Source organism: Odontesthes bonariensis, chromosome 18 (genome assembly GCF_027942865.1).
Source record: "Odontesthes bonariensis isolate fOdoBon6 chromosome 18, fOdoBon6.hap1, whole genome shotgun sequence".
NCBI lineage: Eukaryota > Metazoa > Chordata > Actinopteri > Atheriniformes > Atherinopsidae > Odontesthes > Odontesthes bonariensis.
This window is the reverse complement of record NC_134523.1, coordinates 10,722,939-10,736,588: the sequence shown is the minus strand read 5'-3', so window position 1 is coordinate 10,736,588 and position 13,650 is coordinate 10,722,939. Positions and strand designations below refer to the sequence as shown.

General features: G+C 40.4%; 2 protein-coding genes across 2 annotated transcripts; one reads left to right on the top strand and one right to left on the bottom strand.

The window, feature by feature from the left end:
* Nucleotides 1–1,947: 1,947 nt before the first annotated feature.
* Nucleotides 1,948–4,712, top strand: tomm7 (translocase of outer mitochondrial membrane 7 homolog (yeast)). Its single transcript, XM_075449293.1, has 3 exons — nucleotides 1,948–2,104; nucleotides 3,094–3,142; nucleotides 4,403–4,712. The coding sequence occupies exons 1-3, from the start codon at nucleotides 2,002–2,004 to the stop codon at nucleotides 4,416–4,418; spliced, it is 168 nt and encodes a 55-aa protein (XP_075305408.1). The 5' UTR covers nucleotides 1,948–2,001; the 3' UTR covers nucleotides 4,419–4,712.
* Nucleotides 4,713–5,287: 575 nt separating this feature from the next.
* Nucleotides 5,288–6,906, bottom strand: il6 (interleukin 6 (interferon, beta 2)). Its single transcript, XM_075450356.1, has 5 exons — nucleotides 6,891–6,906; nucleotides 6,572–6,801; nucleotides 6,383–6,481; nucleotides 6,120–6,263; nucleotides 5,288–5,783 (listed from the first exon to the last, which is right to left on the bottom strand). Exons 1-5 carry the CDS (start codon nucleotides 6,904–6,906, stop codon nucleotides 5,547–5,549), a joined length of 726 nt encoding a protein of 241 aa, XP_075306471.1. The 3' UTR covers nucleotides 5,288–5,546.
* Nucleotides 6,907–13,650: the final 6,744 nt, after the last annotated feature.

The window sequence follows — 13,650 nt, the reverse complement described above, 5'->3', positions numbered from 1 at the left end:
AGAAGGGGGTGCGCGGCTAAAAAAGTTTGGGAACCGCTGATGTAGAGTACACGGCCTTAATGAATAAACTGACATGTAAGAAAATGGTTTGGATCACATGCTCTGAGAGTTTACATTCGGTGACCCCTCTTAAAAATGGACTATCCATTATGGCTTTTTTTCAGCCATTCTCATGAGTTTTGGCCCATAGTGGTACTTTCCCCTCAGGGTTGGAAAGTCTATAATATATGTAATTTACATTATATTAAAGAATCAAGATTCTTACCAAAAACCTGCTGTTACGATTTCTATGGTTGATATATATTTAATCTTAATGTGTACACTTTCCTTCATTTGAGCATGTTAAATGCAAGAAATGCCTCTCAATAGGAAATCATTCAAGTGCAGTTTTATTTATAGCACAAGATTACAGCAAAAAAAAAAAAAAGCAATCTTAGGGCAGAATGCATAAAGAAACAATTCCTTCCGAGTAAGCACTTTACAACAGTCGGAAGTGCTTGTTCATTGCTGGTCAGGCCCTGTAACAACAGATTAGAAGGACCGTAGGAACCACATTTAAGTCTTACAGTAAAGCACTGTTAGACAAATATGGAGCTAAAAAACTTCTAAAATACGATAGAGATTTGTCATTCGGGGCTTGATGTGGAGAGGGAGGGGGAATGAGATGGTAAATGGTGAATGGGCTGTACTAGTATCAAGCTTTCTAGTTTACGACTCACACTTTCACACTACAAGCCACATTCACCTATTAAGCATTTTCATTTGATTTATTAAATGCCAGATTCTAAGTTCTCTAAACTAACATTATATTTTGAGATGCAGTTACAGCTTAGTCAGGAGTCAGGACAAATTAAATGTACTTTAACTGGGCCGATGGTTGTCCATTATCGCAGTGATATATTTCTGTGGCTTATCTGTCATCAATGCTGACCGAAAAGAATTTTAAGACCCAAAGAGACAATTTACAGCATCAAACAGTTGGTTGTACTCACATCATCGTCATCATCACCGAAGGGCATCATCTTCATTCAAAATTGAGAGATGCAATTGATGTCTGCAAGTTGTATATCAACAATGTTGGAGTTAGTTGAAGTGGCTTTCACAAACTACTGAAATACACGCGTTACTCTGTACCAGTCTGGTAATCTGACTGCCACAGGTTCCGTATTCTATACATATAGGTGTTCTGTGTGATGTCACCGGGGGCCTCAGCGAAAATATTAGAACTGTGTAATATTCTGGGGTTCTAATTCTGCACTTGGAAAAAGGTCATGGATAAAAGGATTTTTAAATCAAAACAAACATTTCTGTAACACCCTAACACCATTCAAAGGATACCTGTTGGAACAGGTAAACACAAGTTTATCACCACAATAATGTCACATGTACATCATATAATTTTAGAAATTAAACGGGGGGGGGCAAAGTGAGGAAAGGTGCGACAGATGAGGCCCCCCAGCAGTCATGGCCTATAGCAGCTTAACTATGGGATGTTTCAGGATCACCTGAGGCATCCCTAACTATATGCTTTATCAAAAAGGAAAGTTTTAAGCCTAATCTTAGGGTCTTAGAAAGGGTGTCTGCTTCCTGAACATTTACTGGCAGCTCGTTCCACAAGAGAGGGGCCGTCTCCCATTCTACTTTTAGAAACTCTGGGAACCACGAGTAAACCTGAAGTTTGGGAGTGAAGTCTTCTGTTGGGAAAATATCTTACAATGAGATCTTTAAAATATCATCATTAGGAGCTTTATATGTGAGGAGAAGAATATTAAATTCTATTCTGAATTTAACAGGGAGACAATTAAGAGAAGCTAAATTATTAATACATTATCCGATGGAAGTTACGGTAACGAAGCTACAGTTATACAAGTCACCACAAGATGGCGACATGGGGTAGGCAGAGAGCATCGGTTAGCTCAGCGCACTGGGGTTAATTCTCCTACGTCACTTCCTTTTTCCTGTCCTTGGAACGCCAGGAGCCTCGCTCTTCAGGATAAACACATGGCTAAACTGACTAAAGAAACCAAACAGCGGCTGCAGCAGCTGTTCCAGTGCGGCCAGTTTGTGATCCGATGGGGTTTTATCCCAACGGTGCTGTACCTCGGTCAGTATCCGAACAGATGACGCAGGAGCTGAGGAGATGTGTCTTGCTAATGTTAGCTCAGCTTGTTAGCCCATGACTACAGCTAACTGTCAACGTTGCTGTTTACAGAGACAGTGCAGAAGGTTTCGCATTAAAACTTACGTTGGTTATTGTTTTATTGTGTCTCTCATACACGTAGTGTGCAGGGTTTAAGGCCCAGCCTTGTTTCATTAGCTGGAGTACATGTAAGGCAGCGTTATGCGTGTTGATGGTGAAGGTGTGTAAGAGCGTTTTTTTTTTTTTTTTTTTTTTAGGACTCTGTAGAAAAATGCTGACTTTGAAGGACCAAAGTAGAATGCCCATGGTGGGTTTAAAACTGTTCCTCTGAAGATATATCTGGAGGACCAAAATACTTGACTGTGGTCAAGAAGCAGAGTTGGGGAAGTTGGGATCTTTGCATGGCTGTGGTGTGGGGTGTAGATGGGGAAGTTGATATTTTTGCATATGTGAATGCATAGCAAGTGGACTTGCCGTCCGTGAGTGAGTCTTCTGCGACTTCAGCATAATGGAAACGCCAATGCTGATGTCACACGTTGTTTTTCATAAATATACATTTGTCTATCCCGGCTCATATTGTAAACAGTATTTGGACTTTCATCATCTGTTATGTCATATCATTAAGATATTTAGTGAATCTGGTGACTGCACATGATAAATCAAAATATGAATTGCGGTTGTTGCATCCTCAGGGCTGAACAGCACAGTGTGCAGGTTATTACCTAAACACACAGTCCAAAAGTCAGCATCTCTGCTAGTGAGAGGGCTATGAAAGATAACATGGGACGGGTCATCACTGAATGCAGCAAATGCTTCAGATCACCTTGATGATTGATTTAATTTTTTTTTATCAAGTTTTCCCTGTGGGCTGATCTGGTCCGCTGGCAGTGCAGGCTTTTCTCTAAGAGGAAAGTCAGCGTCCTGTAATTCTTCTGTATGGTTTGTATTTGCAGGTTTCAAACGAGGAGCAGATCCAGGAATGCCTGAACCGAACATCTTGAGGTAAGGACAGACTGACGTGAGGTGCGAGCTGACACGTGGGGGTCATCAAAAAGAGCAAAGTTCTTAAGACGAATTTGAGTTCTTTGAGAATTTTGAGAAGAATAATTACATTTTCTCTTGAAATCTGAAGGAGCCAATGAAGAGGCACTAATGCTGACACCACCTGTCCATGTCTAATTGCAGCTATGTTTATATAAAGGAAATGCGATCATCCAGCTAAGAAAGTGAAAAAGACTACATTTTATGGGCTCTCTGGGGGTTAATGGGGACAGGGGAGCTTCCCAATTGATCCCCCTGTGCCCGTTGACCAGGGTTTTTTCCTGATACACTTGAGGTTGTCTGTACCGATCATCATATGGTTATGGTTCCTTTCATGCTGGGAAAAGCTCCCACGATGTGTTCGGACCTTCCAAAAAGACTCTTCAGAGAGAATGTCAGAGAGAAGGTCTGACAGCACCTTGGAATATATTTTAAGCCGGGCGTTCTGAAGGTGGTCCTGGAGACCTGTTTGATGCGCGTGTTTAAGAATAATCTCAAAGCACAGCTCAGGCAACCAGAGCTTTTCAGGGCGGAGAGTTGGAGCATATTTGACTGGCTATCTGTCTTCGGTCCTCAGTGCCTAAACTGTGGTAGAGACCAGGAGCTCAGTCCGACTTTGCAGTAGAAAACAGTGGAAAAACCTTCATTGGGGTTAAATGGAACAAAACTGTTCCAGTTAAAGATTATATGTAGTGTGTGTGGGCTCAACAGTGTGCGTCCAAACAGTGAACGCTCTAGACTGCATCTCCTCTCGTCATGGAACAATCAAGTAGTTTTAGAGGTTATTTTCTAATTGTATCAAAGTGCAATTGTCCTTCTTATGAAACCATAAAAGAGATGATTTATTTTTAAATAAGTTTCAATTTGATTGTACGATATAACATTACAGTAAGCAACACAAAATAAAAACCACTGTATATGATCCAGAGTGGCAACAATTACTGAAGTCATTTTTTTTAGCTGTAGTAGCCAAGTGTTTTGGTAACTGAAAAATTAGGGTTAACATTTTCTAACATTTAACATTTTCTATTTTTACTGTCCGTAGGAGCAAAATTAATTTGTGTTGTGGGCAAAGTGAGATATTTGTGGACATTTTATATTAAACAAATAGAATTTATTAAACAAACAAGAAAACAACCTGTGACAGACAATATAAGAATAATCAGTCTGTCTTCAGGGGATTTCGCTGATTTTGATGAGTTTTTATTTGTTTTCTTCCAGTTTGCTCTGGGGTTGAGGAGCGCCTTCTCACAACCAATTCCTTCCCCTCATCAAGACCATGTGACCCTCCATCAGTGGGCCAGGAAATGAACATCATCTCTCACTTTCCTCTCAAAATCATACTGCCCAGTGTTGGGAAAAACGTCATTTTCCGCAAAACATGCGTGTACAGGATACGGTTCCATGTCCCTGGAAAGATGTTTGTGTTTTTCTTTGTGAATGTGTGACGTCTGCTATACTCCATTTCATGTTTGTCTCCTTTTTTATTTGTAATTTAAATTCCTCACAATAAAACCTCAAAGGAATGAAACTCAAACTTGTTTGATTCGCGAAGTCGAGAATCTGAAGATGTTCCAGAGATGTTGCCCGAATATATACACATATATAAAAAAATATGTTTCCATATGGATTGTTTTACATTGAAATCATTTGTCAAAGGTTTTTAAAAAATCCCACAGAAGATTCAGCAACATTGAGCATGATTCGTGTGCATTTATCAGCGCGTATGCTGGCTTTATCAGTTCCTACAGTTGTGTCATTTCAGCTTCCTCTGAATGTACAAACGTGACAGATTAGAATCTGTCCACAGTCACTCAATAGATCAGAGTCCTAAGCTCTGTGGAAAGTTGGAAGAAACTTGCTTCTTTATACAAGCAAGTATTATTTTTTTCCTTTTCTGCATTTGTAGAAAAAAGTTCCTTAACAGTAAGAAAAAAAAATCTTTGTGGTATGAAATACATGATTTAACAGAATTAATACAAAAAGAAAAGAGTTTCTCATGAAGTAGAAATGGAACAGTGATTTCTTTATTAAAAAACATTCTTTAAAAATGGCTCTTAATTGTTGCCAACAAAGCTGCTGGTGTGAGTTGTTACAGTGCAGGAATGAAGGGCAAAAAAATCTCTAAAATACTCATTTCAAGTTGATTTATCTAACAATCATGGGGTTTTCTTTAATAAATAACTTATTTCATCATGTATAAATAGGATAAATAGGATTCAAGCCCTCAGGCCCACAATATGCAATCCAGTAGATTGGTCTTCCCTACCAAAGCACCGTCGGACTGAGTGTCACAGAAGAATAACGGTATCATCAGTAACTTGTTTCCCTGAGCTACACCTTGATATATGGAACTAGACTTCTTTTATATCCTTTCCCCCTTGGAGGAAACTAATAAAGCCCCATTTGTGGGGGCCGTGCGTCTTCTGGGCATCTCCCATTTACGGAATGATCTTTTGCCATCAATGAGGAAGAGGCGGAGGTTGCACAGGATGCTGTGCGCTGTCATCTTTCGGTGGAAAGCATCAGGCTTGTTCAGCTCTTTCAGCAGCTGTTCCTCCTGGCTGCTGCTGAGGGCCGTGACCCGGTCACTCTTTTTCACCTGTGGGCCACAAATGACTGATAAAGGAAGGAATCCAACACCCAGTTGGGCTTTTAACATAAAGCACGAAAAGCAAAACAAATTCAATCGGGGCACGCATATTAAAAGATTGCCTATTTGCCCAGTTTGATTTCTGTGCTAGTGTCATGGTTTTGAGATACTTCAGTATTATTAATACTGTATTAATAAGTTGATACTTGAACCTTTCAGGGAAAGATTTCATATTTGCCAAGTTACTGGACATTAAGTTTTGCTAGACTTTTACTCGGGAGAGTTTGCATGTTGTGGTTTTGTTCTAAAAACAGATGATAAATGTTCTTTATTCTCAGTACCCACCCTCTTTCTTATCAGTGGGATCAGCAGGCGAATGCTTGGGTTGACCCTCTGCAAGATTGGAGAGTTGGGGTACTCCCTCTCTACATGCTTAAGGAGAACCGTGTAGACGAGCAGACCCCGGACCAGCCTCTGCAGACAGGCATCCTGGACAGAGAGGAGACATGAGCAACCAAAACTCTCCATTGTATTGGACTGGTCAGCCTAACAAGATAACGAAAAAAGAAAAAAAAGAAAAAAAAAGGAAGGAAGGGGATTATCTGTACCTTGCTGAAGTTGGAGTCTGGGCATTCAGCTGGGAAGGATGAGTGTTTGTAGTTGTCCAGGAACAGGTAATCCACATTACCCTGGAATTCCTCTTCAAACTGAAAAAAACAACAGAGAGGAAAGGTGATGCGAAACAAACGACCCGAGAAACGGCGTTCAGTGAACTTCTAGAGTAATAAAGCTCTCACCTCCTTCTGATGGATGTTGGTTTGTCCTATAACTTTTTCCCAAGTCTTCAACATATCCGAACTTTCCGCCAGGTAGGATGCCTCCTCTCCCTCCTCCTCCTCCTCCTCCTCCTCACCTGAGGTGCCACCTGCCGCTGCCGCGCTGTCGGTGAGCGCGTCCTCGAGTGGAGCTCCGGACGCGCGCTGCAGCAGCGCCGCCGCCAGCAGCGCCGCAATGAGCAGCTGAAGATCTGCGCACAAGCATGAATGAATGGATAAATGAAAAGAGGAAGAGAGCGGCTACAGGAAACCCTCGCACCGCAGGCTGCAAATTACTTACTGAATTTAGAGGGCATGACGCGCTGCTGGGAAACACTGGCTGGGTTTACTCTGATGCTGAGAGCTGCCGGGGCCTGAAGGAGTTGGCTTGTCTTTACTGTGGGCTCTCATTTTATATTCTTCTGGAGGGATTTCCCATCGAACCTACCTCCCTTCAAGAGGAACCCCATTGTCAAATGTTACGTCAAGCATCCGGTGCATGCAGAACCCGAAGTTATAAGACTGGTTCTCTTCAAAGTAACCAGGTAGAGCAGAACATACAACATGCAACATACAACATACGAAGCTGCTATTTCCATCTGATTTTTTTTTTTTGTTTGTTACTTAGACCAGGCTGAGGGACGATGCTCTTTTTATGTAACTATAACAATAATTGGGAAAACAAATTTAAGCAGCACAAAACACACACAGAGTTCGTGTTGACATGACTGAGGAAATCCCTAAGATATTTTTGGCCCAATAATTTAAATGGAAAATCCACTTGAAACCAAACATTTGCATAGCGGCATCCCAACGCTTCTGCTGGTTACAAAACATATGAATAAATAATTGCATGTTCTTCCCCTCACGCTGCGACGAAATGCTTAGTTCATTTGAAATAAACGTGTTTCCGAAACGTTTTCACAAGTATAACTCGCACTTCTGAATATTTGATCCCCCTGAGCTCTGTTGCTTCCTCACACCGATGTTGTGTCATGTTTCTGATCCAAATGTCAGCCACGATGCTTGGATTGATTTTCCCAATCTAAGGGTTTGATCATTGGGCTATTCTGGCAGATTATAGGAATGTGGAAATGTAGTAACAGCCACACTTGGATCCATTTGAGTATTTAATCCCCCTGTTAGGCTCTCTGACTTTATTGCTAGAATTTCCAAAGCCATATGGTGGTCAATGTACATGCAGTGAGACAAAATTGTTTGTTGGAGAAGTGACTTTAATTTACTTGTTGTGCACCTGACTTGACCCTGAGGCCGTTTCCATGTAATACTACATTATACTACAGCTTCACCACATTTACAAGGAGAACACTGGACTTTCTACTCCACTGATATGTAAAAGCCTTGATTAGGATACCCGATTAAAGACCAGGCCAGTGCTACCCTGTTATTTTGGCTCCTTTTGAAGAGCAGTGTGTAGTTGTGGACCCTTGTCATATTTCAGTGATCATTAAAAACCCCACAGTTTCACCAGAAAGTGAGGGGTGGGGGGAGTATCCAAATACTGATAAAGAGTAATATTATGTACTTGAATATTTGAATGTAAAACCAAAAATCAACATACTGATTCTCACCAGCCTTTCATTACAGTAATAACGATCTAATATTGTCATATTAATACTTAGCAGATCACTCACAAATCACACTGTAATAGAACAGGTGCTTTCACTGGGACACTTTTCTCGACTGCTGCATAAGCTGTTTCCGAACACGCTGTGAGATGTTCAAGATTACAAAGTTTGCTGGAAATGTTTGCAAGTCAGCGCACATTAATCTAGATCAAGCACTTTTAATTTCACAACAGGAATTTGACGAAGACGTGACCGCCTTTACCCGAGCTGCCAACTAGAGAGGCTTTATGGTGACATCAGCTCCTAAACATTTTTACTATCAACAGGTGGTCTCTGATAAAGAAAACACAAAACATAGAAGGCTTTCTTTTTTCCTCAAAAGGTGCTTTTCCTCATCATCTGATCCATAGATCACCACTTGACTCTTACACACCATGTCCTCCAGTTGTACATCAAAGAGGCATTTTGGATCTAATATGCCAACAAAGTACAATTTCAAATCTGCTGTATCCAAAGGTCAGATTATTGATCATTTATTTATTTATAATTTATCATTGAGTTTCGTGGTGATATCTGATCATCACCAATGGTGAGCGAAGTCATAGCGAAGACACCAGATTCTTCTAGATAGCTTCTATGTTGCTGTATTCTTCTTCTTCTTCTTCTACCACAGTTTATGATCTTAAATGATGATAAATGATCAATAATATCCGCAGATTACAATTCTATACAAAAATTGATTAAAATGGCACGCCCGAATATATTTTTCCTTTATTCTTCCAATGTAAAATTCATTAGCACTCTTGCTTTTGTCATCTGATTTTGTAATACACCAGTCCACACTTGCCTAACAAATGACAACTCGTGACTCACACTCCTGCTCAACTGTTCCACGCTTCAAAGCACTGAAAGTGCAAATTTGTGTTTGTGGGATTAAATGCTTTTGACAAAGCGTTACCCTTAACAAATGACTCTTCCCTGCTCACCAAGACGCAGAGTTCGACGGGCTGAGATCTGTACGTTTAAACTTTTAATCTGAGAAAAGTAGCAGCCCAAAAAAGATGGCATTGTTGAGACACAATTCTGTAGAAGTGATCACAAAGTTTCTGTTCCTCTGCTGAATCAATGAGATTCAGAGAAAAATGTGAAACCGACCTGTGGCCATTGGGCAGCAACTTTTCACATTGCTCGCTCATGTCCAAAAGAAATAAATGTGTGAAGATATTGCTCTGCAACGTCATAGGCAAGCGGAACGTTGCCCTTTCTGAATTGATAACAGCAGAAAAGCTTACTGTCAAGCTCACTATCAAGCTGTTGCTTGTGATTGGACAAAAACCCACCATGTCTATCACGCACGCAGATTCTCAGATTAATGACATATAGTTTCAGCGAGGCTGTCAACTTAATTTACTGTTCATGTGAAGCTGGAGTTAAAGGTTCCACGTCGTTGAACCCAGAATGGAATCCCACATGGCATTTGTAAAACCTGGCTGGTCTTACTTCCTTTTACAAGTGAAAAGGTTATCTGAATTTTCTCTTTCTGATGACTCAGAGCCAACAAGAGCAAGTTACAGGAATTGCCCGCATGTGAAGCAACAGGATTGTTTGATTGGCCAATTAGCAATTGTGCTTATCAATTTGAGGTCATCCTGTGGGCCTCAGTCATAGCAAGGCAATATAATGTGGGGATGCCTGTGCATTCAGCTAGAACACTTACAAACCCAAAAAAATGTGAGACAGTTGTTCATCTTTTTCATTATGATTTTCATTTGAACCCCCCTGTTTTTTTTTTTCTCCCTCTGAGTAGTTTGGGTTTCAGTCCACCCACTTTACTCATTGCAACCTCCATCCAACCACCCAGTTTCTACCGTTTATCTGGGTGCAGGTGAAAAAAGTCTAAGTAGAGCTGCCTCCATCACCTGCAGTGACCACCTCACTGAGCAAAGCTGGCGATGTGATGCCTCTCATATTGGCTTTGGGACATCTTTGAGTACATAGAAAATGCAAGTGGTGTGAGAACACTTTCCCAATATGGGCCTTACAGAAAAACAGTACATCTGACCAAACACCATTAACCTTCGCATGCTTTCACCTTACAATTAAAAAAAACAGTCCATTGGCCAAGAACTCAGGGCTACTGGTTATAGCCTAAAACTTGTGTATTGTCACCATTTCCTTTTCTTTCAAGTTGTAGAGACAGCATTTGACTTCCTCTTTCTTGTTCCTTTTGACATCTATGACCTCCTTGAGACCTCTATGAGGGTTCCTTGCATTTTCTCTTCTTTTAACCCAGAAGAATTAGAAGTTTTAAACAAGTCATTTTCTTAAGTTTTCTTTGTTAATCATTAATAGTTTGACAAACAAAAGGACTCTGAAGGATATAAATGGGATATGATGCTCTCAGAGCTGGGCATGTACTCTTTGCATGCGTTGCATGTCGACCATTGTTCACTTCAAAGGGATAGTTCGCCTCTTTTGACATGAAGCTGTATGACATCCCATACTAGCAATATCATTTATGAACATTGACTTACCCCCTGCTGTGTACTGCGAGCCAAGTTCTGGCCTCGTTTTGGCGTTGACAAAAGTATTCCGGCTGGTTGGCTGGGGTTTAAAAAATAAAGCGTTTTGCTTCTCAAAACAATATGCGTTAAAAAGAACAATACATTTGCATCACAAAATCGTTCTCCAGGAACAAGTCAGACCTCACAATCGCTTGGCGCTATTTTCTCTCCCTTCGTATCACTGCGTGGTGTGTAGACCGAGCAGACCGAAGTGCAGACCGAGCAGTCCCCTGCTTCCGAGCAGTAAACACCGTAACAGGCACGGCTGTTGGCAGGTGGTAGCACGTAGTGATACGAAGGGAGATAAAATAGCGCCAAGCGATTGTGAGGTCTGACTTTTTCCTGGAGAACGATTTTGTGATGCAAATGTATTACTCTTTTGAACGCATATTGTTTTGAGAAGTAAAACGCTTTATTTTTTAAACCCAAGCTAACTAGCCGGACTACTTACGTCAACGCCAAAACGAGGTCGGAACTCGGCTCACAGTACGCAGTAGGGGGTAAGTCAATGTTCATAAACGACATTGCTAGTATGGGATGTCATACAGCTTCATGTCAAAAGAGGCGAACTATCCCTTTAAGTAAAGGATTTTTCTCTCAACAGCAGGATACATCACTTACTTCTCTCACCAACACTCTAAAACACTACGAGATGTCCCCCTTCAACAACTCTTAGTTATGCTTTATCAGTTACAAAATGTAATTCCATCTAACTCCCCCATGTTAAGATACTTGACAGAAAACTTTACCCTCATGTGAACTGAGTCTAAAAATGAATAAATAAGTAAAAGAATAATACGGGTTGCAGCTGGGTGTCCTGTAATGCGAATGATGTAAGACCGAGTTTGTATTTTGATCAGGGAGTATTTTGGTACTTCCAGTGGACAGTTTGAGACTTCAGAATAGCTCAGTGGTCGCAGGGCACAGTGTCTGAGGTTACTGGGAAGTGCCCATCTTTGACATCCTCCTCTCTGCCAAGGAGCTCCAGAAACACTTTATGGTGCTGACAAAGTTTGGAGGGAATAATAAAATCTTTCGTGCAGTCTTCCCTGTTCTATGGGCTAAAAAAGACAGACTGGTGAGGCGTACGTAGTTAAGCACTCTGATTACGTTTTTGGTTTTGATTAATCTTATACCATCAAGATCCAAAGAAAACCCTCTTTTTCCTCTAAAGGACGACATTTATTCTTTGTCTAATACTCCTACAAAGCAACTATACACTCCTCTATGGCCATGCACTTTAAACTGACTTTCTTCAAATACACACAAAGTTTGGGCTTTTGCTTTGGTTTAAGAGGGTTTTACCATCCAGAACACTAAGCAGTTTTGAGTGAATGCACATCATGCTTTGCTGCATTCTTTTCTTACAACATTTGTGTTCTAAGGAAACAGAACTTCCTTTTACATTGTCGGTGTAAACGTAGACAATGTTAAAGGATTTTGAATTGCGTAACTTTTCTTTCTCATCTAATTACTCATTTGCAGTTTTTTAATTTTTTTTTAAATGATGGTGACTGAAGAACAGTTTTGACTTTGCTGAAAAATGAATCCAATCTGCAGTCCAGTTTCTATGACGGTTACTCAGGTTTCGGTCAAGCTTTGGTCGTCAGCAATCGCTGGAGTTGTATTTCAACACAGTCTCAAATCAAATTTGCAACTGTCAGGAGACTAAAGTCATAGACTGGTGCTATTGGACATGATTTTTTTTGTTGTTTTGTTTGCTTGAATACTAGAAAATTAGATGCACAGACTTATAAAAGGCAACAATGTCCCCATAAAGGGGGAGGAGGAGGATAGCAGTAATAATAAAAAAGCTATTATAGAGGATTCCAGTATTTTTAAGACTTTATTCTTTTTACATCTTACATTTTACTTGCTGTTATGTTTGCATTCAGTTCATTCATTCAATTTCATGATTTCCTATAGGACCAGGCTTTGTTGTCTCTCAGGAGAAGAGTGAAAGTGAACGAGGAATGAACGAAAGTGTGGGCTTTGAAGAATGTCTTGCATAAGGGCGACCTTTGATCCGACATCAGGAGCTTCTGATCATATTGGAAATACACAAGCCCAATTTTCACAGTCAGTTGATGAAAATCCTGTCAAATCATCAACATTTTGACAGCAAAACCATAGACAACCCACGGGGATTTCCCATATCGATGTGGTGTACTTTGATTCCTCGGGGACTACTATATTATAATTATTGTACTATTGTACTGAAAGAATTGCAGTTGAATGATTTTATCCAATAACTTTGAATGGCTGAACTGGCTTACCACAGGGGCTCCAAGGAATCAAGGGGATTTCAGACTTTTGAAGTTATTGTCAAAATTTATTTTTGAAAAGTACATTATACTTGCACAGAGAGACACAAAATTACCCAAAATACTATATAGAGAAACAAAAACCTGAAAAAAGATGCAAACTTATCACAACGAGAATTAAGCCAACAAAAGTTAGATTCACAATTACCATAGAGAGGCAAAACGTCTACAAAGAAATGCAAAGACAGACGGCAGAGACACGAAACGATCACAGATAGAGTAAAGTAAAAAGAGACAGAGTGGACATAATGCAAGAGACGATTACAATGCGCTTGCAAACTGACATCTTAAGTGAGACAAATGACCACAAAGATACAGAAAGATTTTAAAAAACATGACAAAACTGACTGGAAAGAGATGCTAAATCTGCATAATACAATGGACTGCAAATGACATAAACAACAGCGATAAGAATTCAGAAACGTGTATCACAGAGGTAAAAGGACTAACAAGAGACAGATGTCTCCCTGGATCACGTCATGACGTCCACACTCCACGTTTCGCTTCTTATGTCATCCTGCCCATGTTCCACTTCTGGCATACGGTTAAGACACACTTGAAGAAGGGTACGGCAGAAGGCTGTG